This window comes from Labrus bergylta, chromosome 8 (assembly GCF_963930695.1).
Source record: "Labrus bergylta chromosome 8, fLabBer1.1, whole genome shotgun sequence".
Lineage (NCBI taxonomy): Eukaryota > Metazoa > Chordata > Actinopteri > Labriformes > Labridae > Labrus > Labrus bergylta.
The window spans coordinates 1,848,633-1,865,464 of NC_089202.1; the positions used below are offsets into that span (position 1 = coordinate 1,848,633).

Here is a 16,832-nt window from a genome sequence, read left to right on the forward strand (position 1 = left end):
GAGGCATATTCCGAAGGGATGTTTCTCAATAAAAAAACATTTTATTTTTGACAGTAATGTTTCATTTCCCCCCATGTGGGTCTTGAGGGGTCTCAGCTTTTTTGAGACATAAGTAAGATATAAGGACTCCAAAGAAAAAAAGGTTGGGAACCACTGCTCTAGGTTACTAATAATAATTCACCTCTGTGTTTTAGCCTCTCATGATGTAATAAAAAAAAGGTATATATGTGTGTGTGTGTGTGTGTGTGTGTGTGTGTGTGTGTGTGTGTGTGTGTGTGTGTGTGTGTGTATGTGTGTGTGTGTGTGTGTGTGTGTGTGTGTGTGTGTGTGTGTGTGTGTGTGTGTGGGGGGGGGGTTAGGACCATGTATAGCTTGACACCTGTTTTTATGATTTGTGTTTGCACTGGTTTCTTGAGCAAAAGTAAATAAAAGATTACCTGGGTACCACACTTTAAGCACACCAGGATGTCATTGGATGCTGCTGGCTCTCCATCGATCATGGTCCTCTCCTTTAGGCATTCAGAGCAAACAAGCCACATGTTTGACAAAACTGATTTCTTCACAGAGTTCAGGTCCACTGCCTTGCTCACATGCTGGCAAGTCAACCCTGGTTAAAAATACAACACATACTGTAATAAAATATGCAAGTTCCATCACTGTCAAACAGAGAGTTTTTCATTTTGAAGGAATGAAAAATGTGCACAGCACCAGCTGTAAATTCATCCAATGTAGGTGGGACATCTCAACAAACAAAGCTTTTATACTAATGATAATCTATAAGAGTCATGAAACTTTATTTACATACATTGTATTTCCTGCTATAGCAAAAATAAAAAAACAAAGATAAACAAATACACAAAATTAAAACCTGATCACTGTTCAGTGTATATATGTCTTCAGTAAGCCACCTGTTGTACAGTAAATAAACTGCATTGCTTGAGTTAGTATTACTACAGTAACTTACCACTGACTTCATCTGATGACTCCTCATCTCGAGGTTTCCTCGGTTTATTAGTCCGCTTAGTCATATCGGCGGCTTTCAAGGAGAAGGGGTCCTTTAGCCGCATCTGGAGCTCTTGATGAGAAGATGGAGGACCAACATTAGTGTTGATACACAAAATTAAATTATCTCAAAACTCAACATTACAGTGTTTTAGCATTACTTCATAACAGAATACACACTGCTATTTCAACTACCTATTATAAACGTTTTATCCAACAGAATTTGTATCTTGTTTTATCTCCATGTTTCAAAGGATGCTTTTTTTTTTTTTTTTTTTTTTTTACAAATCTTTTATTTATTATAGTATTTGTATTTATATGCATACCTGCACATTTGAATACAAAAATGGATTATACATATTGACTTACATACAACCAATTTACATGTTTAACTATTCAAGAGACTAAAGTACTTTTGTTTATTTACTGTTGTTGCTGTATACCTATTCGATTTTAATTTCACTTTTTGTCTAACATGCTGACATATTCGTTTATTCAAAACAATTAAATCCACTTGGAGCATGATGGAGGATTTTCAAAGCCGAGTGTATTAGTTCTGTAGGTCTAAATAACAAAAAAAAAACGTATCAAAGCTTATAATAACAGTCTACGAGTTATAACACAACACCTTTAATCTAGCAGGTGAAACACCTTCCCAGGTACCTTAAGGTCAAGTGAACGAATTCCTCTAATCGGCCCAATAGTTTTAAGATAAATTCATATATTCTATAGTATATATAATATAATATTGGGCCACCCTCGGACACTTGAAGCTATATTTAACTTGGACAGTCAGAGTACAGTATTAATAAATCACTCAACGTTGAACAGGAGCACTGAGGCAAATTTGCAGAAATGATCAACACTATTCTAACGTCCGACATAGTATATCAGTAAATCTGAAAACGAATTAAAAAGTCTGATTAAAGGTTATTTATTCGTCTTAACGATATTTAGAGAAACTGTTCTTGATACCAACACGACTAAGAAGCCTCACCATCTATACATGTTAGCACAGACAGTATTTATATCACATATCGAACAAAGCAATTATTAGAATGAAAAGCAACTCTTCACAGGTTGAATATGAGGATGAATTATCTTACCTCTTTATTTAAGCTCCTGTGGTGACTATGTTAGCTCACCTGAAGCCAACAGTTAGAGCTAACGAGCACGCTAGCTACAGTAGCCTGTCATTTAAACATGTAAATTACGAGATGTCTTTTATACAACTACACACAAAGACATTGAGGCATATCGGCACAAAGAAAAAGCGCATATATATCAACATATCATTTACCCTCCCCCCAAAATGCTGTGTTTTCCCTTGACTTTCTAAATGTTGTCAAGCTATCAGTAGCATCAGCAGCTAGCACACTTCGTCAACATGTGACGCACTACGGCAACTCAAATTGGCCTGATGCTGCGTTCACGTACCATAAGAAATCTAACAAAACAGACTGAGCTTCACATTTCTGAGGCATCCGAGAGTCGTTCCTTCAATATGACGCATAAGGAACTACAGAGTGATCCGTTTATTGTGTTATTTTATCCATAAAAAGGTTGAAACTTTGTGATGGTACTTTGTAGCTCTGTTTAAAATATGCAAAGGTAAACCGGAATTAGATGATTTGGTAGTCAGAAATGTGAAGAGGTGTCTTGACGCCTCTGCTAGCAATATAAGGTATGCTTTTAAAAACGAGTGTAAAATAATTTACAGTCAACAATCTAGACTGACTTGTGGTTGCCAATTTTCCGTCTTTCCCATGACATTGAATGCATCATATGTGATGTGTCTGATTATTCTAAACTCTGAAAATGTGATTTACTCAAGTCATGCACCACTATATTTGAATTGATTATTGTTTATCTTACATAACTTAAAGATTTGAAATATGCGTTTAATACATAGCTTTAATACGGTATGGCAAGAAGTCAAATGAGAGTATTTTTGCCCTTTATGCGATCCGTACATCTGCGCATGCGCAGGTCGAAGTTGGCGCGGTGAGCGTGAGCCGTGTAATATTTAATTGTAGGGTCACGCAGTATCGGTTCATAATTACAGGTTTATATCGAAGAAGCGTTGACTGAAGGTGTAACATATCACAAATGGCCATGAGAAGGTGTTTGGGGTTAGCTGGGGTTGTGCCGCGGCTCTTATTGAACAGTACAGTCCTGCCTGGAGGACGAAGCTTTCTGTCCTGTCCTGTCAACACTCACCTCGGTTGCAAAAGTGAGTTTCATATTAAAACGTAGTAACGTTAATATTTGCTACCTTATCTGTTTTCATCTGAGTTTCGGCCTCAGTCACTTTTAAGTCACTTTCAAGTTTGTAAATTGTTCATAACTTGTTTTATTTGTTTCACCTCCAGATACAGAGCTACTGGTTCACAGGTTCACCTCGGGGCCACCCAGCACGGATGTGAGCTATGAGGAACTGAAACAGCTTCTGGCTGGCCGGAAATCTGTAGTTATTGATGTCAGAGAGCCCTGGGAGCTCAGGGAGTACGGCTTCATTCCCGGCTCAATTAACGTCCCCTGTGAGTGTCATTCTACCTAAAATACTCTGGAAATCCCAGATTGGTTGGCAGGGATGTAACTCATATGACTCATATGTATAACATAAACGTTTTCGTTGTCTGCAGGTGATTTGGACATTAGTGAATGTGCTTTATCAGTTTTCCATCCGAAGCACATTTATAGAAAATATACGTCTTTAATTCCAAACACTTCTTTTTGTTTTTTACTGCAAATTCTTTCAATGTTGAATTACCATCAGAATTTAAAAAATATCTTTGTGAAGCTGTGATGCGCAGTGTTCTACTTGCGTATGGAGAACAAGCAAACTTGACTCTGTGTCTTCTCTTTAGCCTTTGGCTTGTTTATTCAATGAACACATGCAGACTGAAAGAAACAACATTCATGTCATCCGACGACTGACGCGCTACATACTGTAAATGTGATGACGTCATAGAAGAATTTACCGTAAATACAGTGTGTGAAGGGCGCCATCAAATAACAACATTTAACAATCTTGAAACAGCATTGATGAAACCAGCAGACAACATGGTTTATCGTATTAAGAAGGACATGCCCAACTCTCTTTGTAACATTCCTCAGGCATTCTTCAAAGTGTGTCCAGGCACACTAGTGAGTACTGCAATACTTCTTACTTCTATTGAGAAGTAGTTTGTGTTTTTTTGACTTTGCAGTGGGACAGGTGAACTCCGCTCTCCAGCTGGCTGAAGAAGAGTTTAAAGAAAAGTATGGCGGTGAAATGCCCCAGCAGACAGATAACATTGTATTCAGTTGTCTGGCAGGGGTCAGAAGCAAGAAAGCACTCAACACAGCCACTTCGCTGGGATACAATGAGTAAGACGGGTTTCTTAACCTTATATCTGTCAAAACTGATTGGTTTTCATCTCATTGTTAATCTATACAGTATTAAACTGTTGTACAGCAATTTTTCATTGTTGTTGCTTGCAAGAGTTTAGCTTTCACTTTTTAAAGTCTGGACAAAGACGAAACAACCATTCAATATGATTGACTTTTTTTTATCACAATACATTATTACATTCCACCTTCTTGAGGTTATTTACCTGTTGTTGAACATTGCCTTCACATAATGAAGTGAGCTGCTGATCTCAAGTTTCTGATGCAATATTAAAGAAAACACAAGCCTAAAAGTCTTTGTCTGAAAATATTAAATTCATCTCATCAACATGCCCTGGTACCGTAAAGCCAAACTTAAATGCAATTTTATGCAACTGCTCTTTTACTTTGTGCTCTTTTTTTTATCCATTTCAGTGTTCAGCATTACCCCGGTGGATGGCAAGACTGGGTGAAAAATGAACAGCACAACTGACACAGGGATAATGGAACAAAGAAGAAAGATTATTTTAAGCATTGTATCAAAAAAATTAACCGAGATCTGACTGCAAAGTGGAGGTGCAAAACAAGGAGTCTTGCAAAAGGGTATTCAAAAAGTTCATTAAGTTTTCTGTTGTTAGAAGCAGTGATTAGAAGTTGTTTTTCTTAACTCTGAACCATTAAAGACTGAAACAAGAGGGCTCAGCATACAACAACAATCATGTCTTCTGATAAAACAAATAACTTATAAACCCTTTAAGACTTCTTAAATTAATAATTAACCAATAACTATTTAAACCTTACTACAAATTTTTATAATGAAGTGCTCAGAGACTATCTCCAGACTATCTATGCAAATGACTACTAAACTGTGAGTAGCCATTTTCACATATGTACTCCGGATAATATCTAGATAATTACAGGAGGACCGCTCCGGAGATTCTCCTGAACTAGCCGTTCACATATGCTCCTCACAGCGGGGGACTATCCCTGTCAGAGGGGAGGGGGAGGGGGGGGATTTCCTGAGGTAAATAAACAACGCGGAAGTTGCGGCCGTAGCAACAGAGAATATTTGCCTTTATATCAATGCTCTCTGTAATCCAATGAAATGACAACATCCACAAAAGAGAGGAGAACAACATACTGACGAACAGAAAACAGAATGCAGCAGGTTCATTAGAGCACAGAGATCGTAGTGGTCGCGTGCAGACACTTTAGGCAGTCACGGTATATAAACGTCATTCTCTTTCTATTGGCTCGAGGTGAAATCTCCAGAGTATATGCTGCAGCGTTCAGACATCAGCTCACTCTGACCTTCTGCAGATAAAATACTAGCGGTCTGGAGGAGAAACTTGCATTCACATATAGCCTAAAAACCTCCGGGTAGCCAAATCTCCAGAGTTTTTCAGATGATTTGCGTATGTATGAAAAGGGTTTATGAGTGTGAGTTAAAAAGAAGTCTCTCAATGCACAATATGAACACCTCCTCATTTCAAGTGGATATTTGTAAATATTTATTATTACTTGTCTTGTTGCACATAGATGAAACTTAGTTGTTGCCAACATGATTCATTAAAAATAATCACAGTTTTGTTTAACAGTGGTCTTTACTTTGTGCTTTGTATATATTTGTTTCCTGGTTCTTTTTGTTTTTTACAACTTTGACATTGTCTGACAGGTCTGTATTAATTTGAATAATTTGTGATATTAATAGGCATGAAGTGGTTTGCTGAGGTGACAGCAGCTGGGACTAAGATGATCTACGGTGATGTAGGGTCATGTCTAATATCCCCAGTGTTCCAGTATGAATTTGCCACCATCCCTCCAGGAACCATTAACAGATTCCTTCATCATCCATGATAATGAATGTGTTTGTTTTGAACTGAGAGGAATGCCTCTACTGTACCATGTCCATAACGGCAGTGTTCAGACCGTGTTCCTCTGTTTTTACTCCCCCTTTTACAACTTAAGGTGAAATTCCAAAAAGCCCAATTTGTTGAGATTTATTTGGTCTATTGATATTATCCAAGTTTCTGGCAAAACTTTGAAGCAATTAGCTGTCAGTCAATTATTGTCACTGAAGAGAACACTGATCTCTGAGTGACTCTACATATTTAAAGAATCTGCCTCAGAATTTCAAAACTTTTACTGCTTATTTCTTAAAACAGTATGCAGCATGCAGACCAAGAAACTCAAATAATTGAAGTGTAAACACAGCTTGCAACCTATGTTTTGTCTTGTGAAATAAGGAAAACAAAAATGAAAAAAGTAGGTCGAGGCCCTCTGTAACTTACGTTCATATAAGCCATGTTTGGCTGAAAGGATAATTTATGTCCGTAAGTGAGCTTGTGTTAGCAGTGGCACTGAAGTAAGGCTCTATAAATGCTGTAACAGAAAATACCACAATGATTAGGGATGTTATTTGGTTGCAAAAGAAAAGAGCTGATGAGTTGAGTTGAGATAAATTGTTCACATATAATTACACCTCTTCCCAAAAGTCTCATGCAGCTGCAAGTTATGAGGTCTATGAGGGGAAATAGATGCTTGCTTAATCCATCAATGCAGCTTTCAGAAGTACAACACATAAATACAACATTTCAAAAGATGGATTTTGTTTAAAATGTGTTAAAAAGCTATATTTAATGACAGGTATGTATTCTATGCTGGTTCATTTTGCTTGCAGGATATATTTACTGACCCCTGATAAAGTGACCCTAAGTGTCAATGAAGAATTGCCCTGAAATGACCTGGCCACTGTTATCTCTCCTTACATCACTGTGCCGTGTCAACTGTAAATACCAGACTTCCAGACCCCCTCCCTTTCTCTGCCTCCTTATTTTCCCTCAGAAGCAGTTAATTCCATTTTCTTTTTTCTCTGCATACTCCAGTTTTAATATGTTGAAAACAGACCAGACTAATAAGCACTAATTTATGTCAAATCTTGCCGGGGCTCTTTATTGCTCTGTTTCTCATCAGGTCACCCTCAAGCTTCAGCTCAGCATTCAATTAAAGTCCCTCGTCCCATCAGAGCAGATCACATCATTGCTGTACCTACCGGCTGCTGTGACTGAGTGGGCCATGCCTGCTTCCCCATTAGCCTGCTTGTTTATCTACTGCTCGGTGCTGTAGTGTACACTACTGGGGGTGGATGTTCCATTACCCTTGCAAAACTCTTCACTGTTACTATAAAGGTGGAAAGATACATGCTCACTCTCTATATTTTGCAGGGAACCTAATGGGTGAAGCCTCCACCAATGCCATCATTCACTATCCCAGTTCAGCTCTGCTTCTCACAAGCTGCTGACAGATATCTGAGCAGCAGCTCAGGCTTGAGTTGATGCAGAGGTTCGAGATTCCTCAGGTGTTGGTTCATAAACTGGGCTGTCTTTGGCAGACCTGGGACATGGCTCGCTATGGGAAGTATAAAACCTGAAAGTGGATTGACCATCAGGGAGTACAGACGAGGTGGAGTAGCCGTGAAGTCCAGTAAACCACTGACCACAGCCTGAGTATTTCTACCATCCTTTATCAGAGAGCCTGAGGAAACACAGTCACTGCCGCCACCATGAGCCACAGCCCTGAGAGGATCTCGTCTTATCGTCGTCATTTTGAGGACAGCAGCAGCTCATCCTACCAGGTCCGGGTGTCCAGTCCATCCCCGACCAGGAGAGATGCCCGTCATGCCTCTGCCGGCTATGGCTGCAGAGCAGGGGCAAGCAGCATGCGTGTGGAGTCGGTGGGCCAAAGGAACATCTCGGCAGCACGCAGGACTCGAATGGTTGGAGCAGGGTAAGCTCTGTGCCTACACAGAAGTAGGTTTATGATTAACAGTTACATTTTCATCTCCAAAGAGAATTTGTCATAGTGTTTTAACCTTTCGTTAAGGGTAAGGGTTAGACAAGTCCATCGTTCTCAAGCTATGCCTTTAATTAATGAAGATTTTTTTATTCAATGGATACACTTTTTTTCTCATTTTCAGGGTCAGCGCAGGAGCCATGGTGTGTGTTGGGCCGAGTGGAGAACCTGCTATGGACCTGGATGTGGCTGCAGCTGAGAACCAGGAATTCCTCAGCACGCGCACAAGTGAAAGACAGGAGATGGTCGTCCTCAATGATAGACTGGCTGTCTACATTGACAAGGTAAAACAGACTTCAACGGATCACTTTGCATTGCAAAAATCATGAAACATATGTACGGCCTTGCTTAAAAGCTTGTGTTTTACAGGTTCGATCCCTTGAGCAACAAAACAAGCTATTGGAAGCCGAGATTGAGGCCTACCAGAACCGCTTTGAGAAGCCATCAGGTCTGCGCCTCTTATATGAGGAACAGCTGAGGGAGCTGAAAAAGATTGCTGACCAGATGCGAGTTCAGCGGGTAAGACAGAATTCCTAAAGCCACATATCGCCTGTTTCTTCTTTCCCATTTCAGCCACTCAATAGAGCATAAAGACAGAATTCCTTGTTTCCGGCGAGGTTCACACATCACTGAGCTGCAGAAAAATCATCCAAGCAACGGTACAAGACGTCAACTTGGTGTTTTCAAGGTTCCTCACCTGGTAACAGTCTCACTCCTGGCAGGCAAATGGAGAGGCGCCTGAGCGTGTTAAGGTGTCATGCAGTACAGCTGTCTTCAGCTATGTTTTATGCACTGCTGAGATGGCTAGATTATACATTTGCACAAAACATACAACACACACACACACACACACACACACACACACACACACACACACACACACGTGAACTAACACAAATAAATGCAAAAGAGGACGATCTACATTTTACACAAATCCTCACACACACACACACACACACACACACACACACACACACACACACACACACACACCTTCCAAACTAACAGACAACCTATATGGAGGACCTACAATATTACTTCTGGCTTCCTTGTTTTCAGGAAATCTCTGTGGCGGCTAAGCAATCCACAGCTGCTCAACTTGAGGCCATAAAAATCAAATATGAGGAGGCAGTGGAGCTGCGAAGGAAAGCAGAGTTAGACATTGAAACCTTCCGTCCAGTAGGTTACATTAAATAATTCAATATCTTCCTCATCATCATAACCATTACAGTCCAGAATAAATAAATAAATCACTTTATTTTTACAGGATGTCGACAAAGCCACCTCCTCACGCATTGTCTTGGAGAAGAAGCTGGAGCATCTGGAAGTTGAAATTGAATTCCTAAAGCGTGTCCATCAACAGGTTGATAACATATTCAAATTACACAGTTAGGCTACCTTTGATTTTCATGATTACAAAAGATGTATTTTCTTCCAGGAAATAGACGAGCTGATGAAACAGATCTATGCAGCTCACGCCTCTGCTGAGAGTGCATTTGCCCTGCCTGACCTGGCAGCTGCTTTGAAACAAATCCAAACCCAGTATGATGACATTGCAGCCAAAAATCTCCAGGTAAAATAATCAAACATTGGCACTGAAGTAACCAACTCATGTATGTTTTAAGTCAAGTCAAGTTCATTTATATAGTACATTTCAGCCACAAGGCAATTCAAAGTGCTTTTGAGTTAAAGTCGTGACATTCTATTCTCTTTTAGGAGATGGATTCATGGTATAAAAACAAGTTTGAAGATCTAACCAGTAAGACGTCAAAGCATGTGGATAAGGTTCGAAGCTTCAGAGAGGCAATAGCAGGAGCAAAAAAAGATGTGAGTATCAGAAGTTGAAATGAATAAATGAGGTTCCATTAACAACTTGAATTGCTATCAAGACTGTATTTGCACAAAAACTGCCTCAGATCCAAAGCAAAGAGCGTGACTTGGATGCCCTGAGGACCAGGAATGAAGCCCTAGAGGCTCAGATCCAAGAGATGCAGGAGAAGTACAGGAAGGAACAGGAGGAGCTACAGGTAAAGAACAAATTGTGTAGTTACAGAGCGCACCACTGGTTTCAGAAGACTCGCTCAACATACTCATGGTCTCTCATAGGCTCGTATTGAGAGCCTCCAGCTTGAGCTGAAATCCATCAAGGAGAAAATTGCCCTGCACCTGCGTGAGTACCAGGACCTCCTGAATGTCAAGATGTCTTTGGAGATTGAGATCACCACATACAGGTAAGGGGAGACTATATTCATTGAGATATATTATATATATACTGTATATAATATATATTTTACCCATAGATGTTCCTTTTTAAAGCAGTGTTTTTGTCCTACAGAAAACTTGTTGAAGGAGAAGATCTGCGGCTCTCTGGCATGATACAAACCTTGTCTCTCACCAGCTGTAGCATGAGCGCCATCAGTGCTGGGATGAGCTTCAGTGGAGGAGGCATGGGCGGTGTTGGTGGAATGAGTGGTGGAATGATTGGAGGTAGTGGTGGTGGTGGTATTGGAAGCATGGGGAGTGGAGTAGGAATGGGTGGGGGCATGGGTGCAGGAGGCATGGGCACAGGTTCAGGCAGTGGTGCCGGAGGAATGGGTGGAAGAATAGGTTTTGGAGGTCCTGCTGGTAGGGCAGGTGGGGCGGATGTGGGTGTTGGTCATGGATCAGGAGCTCGCGGTCTAGGTGTTAGAGCAGGTGGGGTGGGCATAGGTGGAGGCAGTGGAAGATTGGATACTGGTAGAATGAGTGGTGTTGGCTCTGCTGTTGGGCTGGATGCTGGAGGTCAGGGCGCTGGTGCTAGGGGTTTGGGCTCTGGGGCTGGAGGTGTTGGAAGTCTAAACTCTAGTTCTGGAGTGGGTGCTGGAGGTTTGGGTACAGGCAGTGGAAGTATCAGCGCTGGAGGGGTAGGCTCTGCTGCTGGGGTTGGAGGCAAGGGTGGTAGTGCTGCAGGTGGAGTTGGAACTGGTGCAGGTGGTGGCACTACAGGTTCAGTTGGCACTGGTGCTGCATTCAGTGGAGGAAATGGTGGTGTTGGTGGAGGAAAGGGTGATGTCATTGGTGGAGGCATAGCAAGGGATGGAGGTAAAGATCCAGGAATGGCTTCTGCTGGGATGGGTGGCAGAATTGGAGGCAGTGGAGGAACTGAGAGTGTGGGCGGAGGTGATGCAGGTGCTGCACTGTCAGGCGTTGGTGGGATGGGAAAGACTGGAGGAATTGGTGACAACAGAGATTCTGGGAGGGAATATGGATCCAATGAATTTGATGCCAACCATGAGGCCTATCCTGAGCAGGCTGTGGAGCTGACAGAGAGAAGGACTGTGCTCATTAGGTAAAGGTACCAACAGGTATCTTTTATATTTCTCATACGTGTGGTTGTATTTATATCATAGCTCTAACATTTCAGAAAATAACATAAAACAAGCTCTTGATTTTAAAAAAATGACTTAAAGTGATGCTTTATATAATGCTTTATGAGGTGAGGCCAGTTTCCTCCCAGCTGTTTAAAGCTTCTTTTAGCTACTTCAGCCGTCTCTGTTTTCTTTCCTTCCCAACAGAACAGTCAAAAATGAGGATGATGTGCTTGAAATGGATCACCAGGAACAAACCTATACCATTACTGGCGCAGCTGATGACTCTGACGACGACTGAGCAACACAAATTCCCAAGTGACCTCCTCTCACCCAACCTCCACGCCCCTCTGAGCTTTGCACTGACCAAGCCCCATGTCTGGACATTGACCTTCACCCTTTGCCCTGGCCAAGAAGACCATGGATGACCCGACGATGCTGAGTGAAACACTCCCTTCATAGAGTTTAAATATGCCACACCCTGAACACTCACAACATGGTCTCCAAACTTTTGTGTGCCTTTAACCCCCACCCCTTTTCCCCTAACTGCTGCAATAAAGCTATCAGCATTCAATTACCTTGTGCTTTTTATCATTTCATGTCTTTTTCCGTGTTTGTGTTTGATGGACCTTTTGAGGACACAGGTTATAATTCAATAATCAAAAGCAGGCTTATTTTCATAGCTTTGGCTTGAATGATAGAAAGTGAAGAAAGAGAAAGGAGGAAGTGAGGGAACAGAGACACTGAGAGAACGATTGAGTCACCTGAGGGTCAAGGCGGTCGCTCTGACACTTTCTGCAGGCTGAGGAATTCATCAGTCAAATTTTATCCTGCAGCCAAGTGACGGCACACAGCCGTTTTCTGTCCTCATTCCATCCACATCCACACCTTTTCCTCCTGCTGCTGATTGGGAGCGATTGGATCTAGCTAGCAGATGCCAAACACACTCAGTGTCCTGCTCAGGGCCTGAGAGCAGAAACATGCAACACACCAAATCCGCTGACAGAAACTGCAACAAAACATGGGAATAAGACCAGTGTTGTTATGGCAGCAGTAACACTACTGTGCCTTTGTTATTATAATAGGACACATCTGACCTAAATATAGGCCTAAAACAATACTGTATTTCATGAGACTCCTTAGATTATCAAGGTAATAAAAATGTGCACGAAATGTTTCTTTTTTGTAAAATGTTTTCAGCTGTAAATATCAAGGGAAGTACTTGGATATATTTTTTTATTAAAATTTGATTCACTCACATTTCCTAACAGTTCCCCAATACCAATATAACTTTTGCAACACAATAACGCATTTCTACATAAAAGAAAATGCTTGCTGAATAGCCTAACTGCACATTTTACTTTTTACCAACTTTTGACTGTTGCAAAACTGCATTCATCACCTTTTTGCAATCACACATGGGATTCAAGTAAAAAAAAAAACAATACAAAAGATGACCTATAATTGTTACCCTATGCATTTCTGTTTCACTGGCATCTCGAATTATTCAAAGCCATACAGTATTACCACTTCATCTTAATCATCATACATTGATTATGCACAGACTAAATGTAGAAACAATCAATATTTCGCTCGGACATCATTTCCATCCCACCCGAACAAGCACGACACAATTACTGTGAGGCTGGAACTGTCAATCGGAGATATAATGAGGAGCCGCGACACCGTCATATCATTAGATTACATTTCGTTACAGCGTCTTATCAATGTGCATCCAACCTGAAAAATATAAACCAGGCTACATATTTAGGCTTAAGTTCAGGGGAATAAATGCACCTCTCATAATGAGAGGGAATGTATTATTATCATAATTATATAAAAAAGGAGAGTGTCGGGCTGTGTGTGTGGCGTGCGGAGCTCTCCATGGTGCTTCGTCTTCAGACTGGAAAATGACGCAGAGAAAAAGACGAGTGCTGGAATCACTCAAATAAAAAAATAAAACTAAACTTTCTAATTTAAAGAATGAGCAAATGTGACGCAATTTATAATAATGATAGGACTTGTAATAATATTATTAAATAAAATAATAAGAATGATAATAATGATAACAATCACATGTTTTACGTTTAATGGTTATTGTTATTATTATTATTGTTATTATTGTTATTATTATTATTATTGTTATTATTATTATTATTATTATTATTATTATTATTATTATTATTATTATTATTATTATTATTATTATTGTTATTAGCCTATTATAAGTCTACATTACCGGAGATAAAGATGGAAGAGATGAAGAAGAAAATGCAATATACATGGGACAAAGCCATAAAATGTTTCCAATCTCTTTCAGATAATCACCATGAATGTGGCTAAAACATCCGGCCTGATTCAAACATGCAGGCCAGTCAAGGTTGCGTGTCTAAAAAAATGCTCTTTGCCATTTTAGTTGTTTTGCTCACACTTTAAGATCGCAGAAACACACCACAGAGCTAATTGGGTCACTAACCTCCATTTTATAAGAAACATGCAGTTTAACTCTGAGCTTGGGGAGAACGCTCCCTATATTCAGCAAGAAGGGCAAAAGTTGTGACTTTCTTTGAAACCTGTGATTTTCTGTCACTTTGTGCATATGCTTTTGGTGGCTAAATCCCAATTAGAGTCGGCTGACACGCTGCTCCATTCATGCAGGGCCCTGCGTGCATACATTTGCCTCGGAATGCGCTTCTCAAATAGATCTCCTGCTAAATGCGTTGGACAGCAGAGAGAATCGGCCTGACTGACACGTTCTTTCTGAGGCGCTGAGGGAGAAAAGGTATGAATTTATAAGGTACACCGAAACATATCAATTCAGGCAACTTCACGCGCTTTTATCTGCGTCTGCTCATGCGAGACAAAGTGATTTTAAGTCAGGGAAATGTGCCTTGAAAAAGGCCGGCGCTGAAACTTTGTGGGGACTTTGAATACCGAAATGGTTCAGCCCACTTCTTGGAGAAAGGAGATGAGGCATTTTGAATGAAATCACGCATGAACAGCGTTGAATCAGGTTCCAGTTATTCGGCTCCTCTCTAATGCGATTTTGAATATTAGTCTGGGTTAAAACCCAATCATGTCATCTGGTGGGAGTCCCATACAAGCATCATTACTATTCAAACGCGTCGCTAATGTCCCACCCGCATCAAGGCAGCTGGTCTGCCCTCGGTGCAGCTTGCAACGTTCCCCAGGTTGCAAAGAAAGAATAACACCTTCAAAATGACCGGCGGAGCCTTTAAATAAAAACAAGAATGGCTAGGAGTAAGATAAACAGGCCTGTCCAAAGTTGTTCTCTTTTTCCTCGACAGCGGGATCAGATCTGAAAGGAATATAAAGAAGTTCTGATTCTTCAACTGAACAGAGTCTATCCTGTCCAGAAACCCAAACGTACGAGGATTTAACATTCCCTTTTTAACAAAAACAAGTGTGACTAAATAAATGTGAGAGGTGCCAAAGGTGTGGGCTTACATGTGGAGAAATAAATGGACAAAGTCACTTCTTAGACGTGGGAATCTGTGAGAAATAGGCCACATTGCTAAGTGGGACAATGATTGGGCTCTGCTGAATAGAGCCAAACAAAGTTTATGGGTCGACATAAAAAATGTGTTTTCTTCTGAGCTCTGAGGGGTCTTAATGGTAGGCCTTTGAAACCAGCTCAGGAGAGGTGGTGGTGAACCCTTGGCACCCCTGAAGTATAGTCAGGGAGTATGAATGGAGATCCCTGGTGGGGCATTGCTCTCAGTATTTACCGCGTTGCTTTGCAGGCAGGTTGTTCCTCTATATTCATGGCTCATTAATGGCCAACCAGTTAAATCAGAGCCCCACCGTTTAGACAGTTAAAACCCAAGAAAGGCTGACAAGAGCCAGGCATGGCCGCCCATAAAAACTTCTCCCTCCTCTCACAGCGCCAATTCTTCTCAGGTCGTTATTTAAGTTCAGTAAAGGGAAGCGGAGAGGATTCAGAAGAAGCGCACTTGCAGAATGCTGCTGATCGACTTTGCAATATTGTCCTAGAATAAAGAATAGAAGATGTAATTAATGTGTCTTTTTCTGTGAAAAGGGGAGGAGGAACAAAACCGCCGGTCAGGCCATTTAATTTAATTTAATTCTCTATCCCATTTGCCTTGAGCCCTGTTTTCACTTTGACACCAAGTCTTTTGACTGCGTCAGAACGCACAGCGGAGCGCGGACTCACCGCAGCGACTTCTCCGCAAAAAGAAAGAAAAACGTCTTCTCCGTTTGGTGCTCCCTCCTCTCTCCATGGAAAATAATTAATTTAACTGTGGAGGAGTTCGAGGCTTTAGAGCATCGCTGGGGTGGATGGGAACCGGTCGCAAATGGCGAGACGTTAATAAATAACCCTCCGCACAGCCAGGCGCAAACATTGCGCCTATTGATTAGATTGTTCGCGTGTCGCTCAGCTGATGAGAAGCGCAAGAGGATAAAGCAAGAGAGGAGCAACAGTGAGAGTGAGAGAGAGAGAGAGAGAGAGAGAGAGAGAGAGAGAGAGAGGGGAGATGGGAAGAGAGACAGACATACAGCGAGAGAGAGAGAGAGAAAGAGAGAGAGAGAGAGAGAGAGACCGCGAGCGAGTGAAAGAGCCCTTTTTGAATTGAATAGAGAGACAGAGAGAGGGGTGGTCATCGATTTTAAACATTTGATGATTATATAGGCTAGATCTATACCGCATGCAGGTATGAAACATTTCCCTTCTTGACATTGTGTCCTTTAATATGATGTTTTAATGTCCTTAAGTCCAGTCTAGGAGCTTTTCAGACATAACTTATACTTACCGTGATTCAGAGACCACTGTGGAGAGGTCAGAGGTCAGCATGGTCATGGTCTGAGTTGATCGCCCACAGGTTCTTGTTCTTCTTTTCTGCTGAGGCTCATCAGCAGAGCATGTAAAAATGCTCCAACGACCTATTTAAACAAGCTGCTGCACACAGACGCACGTTGAAATCATTCACCCTTTACATTTCCTAAACCTCATTACATTTCACAACAGTTTACTTTAATTACAAGTAAAGCTTTCAATCAGCATAGAAATCCACAATTTAAGGACCCTTGTGTCAGGTTCATAGCCTGACATAGTATATTTGATATAGTTCTATATATAATGACAATGGGACCACACAGAATATTTAACAAATTGTTGTTTCATTATTTTGCAGTTTGTTACTCGGAATTGGAGTTTGAGCATTTGACTAAATGATGAAATGATTCTCCAGAAAAAAATATTCCAACTTCCAAACCGTA

The 16,832-nt window shown here is 41.0% G+C and overlaps 3 protein-coding genes across 5 annotated transcripts in view; 2 read left to right on the top strand and 1 right to left on the bottom strand.

Moving 5' to 3' along the window:
* usp45 (ubiquitin specific peptidase 45) overlaps positions 1 to 2,399 on the bottom strand; it is a 32,523-nt gene extending 30,124 nt beyond the window's left edge. The window contains exons 1-3 of one of the 2 annotated variants that reach the window (XM_020634184.2): positions 2,109 to 2,399; positions 965 to 1,075; positions 438 to 509 (exon numbers count right to left, since the gene is read on the bottom strand). In XM_020634184.2, coding sequence (XP_020489840.1) covers positions 438 to 509; positions 965 to 991 — 99 coding nt within the window. In that variant the 5' untranslated portion in view covers positions 992 to 1,075; positions 2,109 to 2,399. Of the gene's footprint in view, positions 1 to 437; positions 608 to 964; positions 1,076 to 2,108 lie in introns of both variants that reach the window. The other variant, XM_020634178.3, reaches the window with a different exon arrangement.
* Positions 2,400 to 2,975: 576 nt separating this feature from the next.
* On the top strand, positions 2,976 to 5,969 carry tstd3 (thiosulfate sulfurtransferase like domain containing 3). The gene is made up of 4 exons (XM_020634561.3): positions 2,976 to 3,235; positions 3,375 to 3,542; positions 4,215 to 4,374; positions 4,810 to 5,969. Exons 1-4 carry the CDS (start codon positions 3,112 to 3,114, stop codon positions 4,865 to 4,867), a joined length of 510 nt encoding a protein of 169 aa, XP_020490217.1. The 5' UTR covers positions 2,976 to 3,111; the 3' UTR covers positions 4,868 to 5,969.
* A 630-nt stretch (positions 5,970 to 6,599) lies between these two features.
* Positions 6,600 to 12,147, top strand: zgc:172323 (uncharacterized protein LOC564165 homolog). Of its 2 annotated transcripts, none has more exons than XM_065958112.1 (11): positions 6,600 to 8,160; positions 8,351 to 8,510; positions 8,596 to 8,745; positions 9,286 to 9,405; positions 9,494 to 9,589; positions 9,665 to 9,799; positions 9,943 to 10,053; positions 10,143 to 10,253; positions 10,333 to 10,457; positions 10,562 to 11,560; positions 11,781 to 12,147. In XM_065958112.1, the coding sequence occupies exons 1-10, from the start codon at positions 7,937 to 7,939 to the stop codon at positions 11,556 to 11,558; spliced, it is 2,229 nt and encodes a 742-aa protein (XP_065814184.1). In that variant the 5' UTR covers positions 6,600 to 7,936; the 3' UTR covers positions 11,559 to 11,560; positions 11,781 to 12,147. The 2 variants fall into 2 exon arrangements, with proteins under 2 accessions (XP_065814184.1, XP_020490536.1); XM_020634880.3 differs by having other exon boundaries at positions 7,014 to 8,160; positions 10,562 to 11,554.
* The last annotated feature ends 4,685 nt before the right edge of the window (positions 12,148 to 16,832 follow it).

Bases quoted from the DNA above. Each gene is read 5' to 3' on its own strand.
- tstd3 (XM_020634561.3), top strand. From the start codon at position 3,112: ATGGCCATGAGAAGGTGTTTGGGGTTAGCTGGGGTTGTGCCGCGGCTC. The intron at 3,236-3,374 runs GTGAGTTTCATA...TTTCACCTCCAG, and splicing joins CACTCACCTCGGTTGCAAAA to ATACAGAGCTACTGGTTCAC. The intron at 4,375-4,809 runs GTAAGACGGGTT...TATCCATTTCAG, and splicing joins ACTTCGCTGGGATACAATGA to TGTTCAGCATTACCCCGGTG.
- zgc:172323 (XM_020634880.3), top strand. From the start codon at position 7,937: ATGAGCCACAGCCCTGAGAGGATCTCGTCTTATCGTCGTCATTTTGAG. The intron at 10,254-10,332 runs GTAAAGAACAAA...GGTCTCTCATAG, and splicing joins AGGAACAGGAGGAGCTACAG to GCTCGTATTGAGAGCCTCCA. The intron at 11,555-11,780 runs GTAAAGGTACCA...CCTTCCCAACAG, and splicing joins AGAAGGACTGTGCTCATTAG to AACAGTCAAAAATGAGGATG.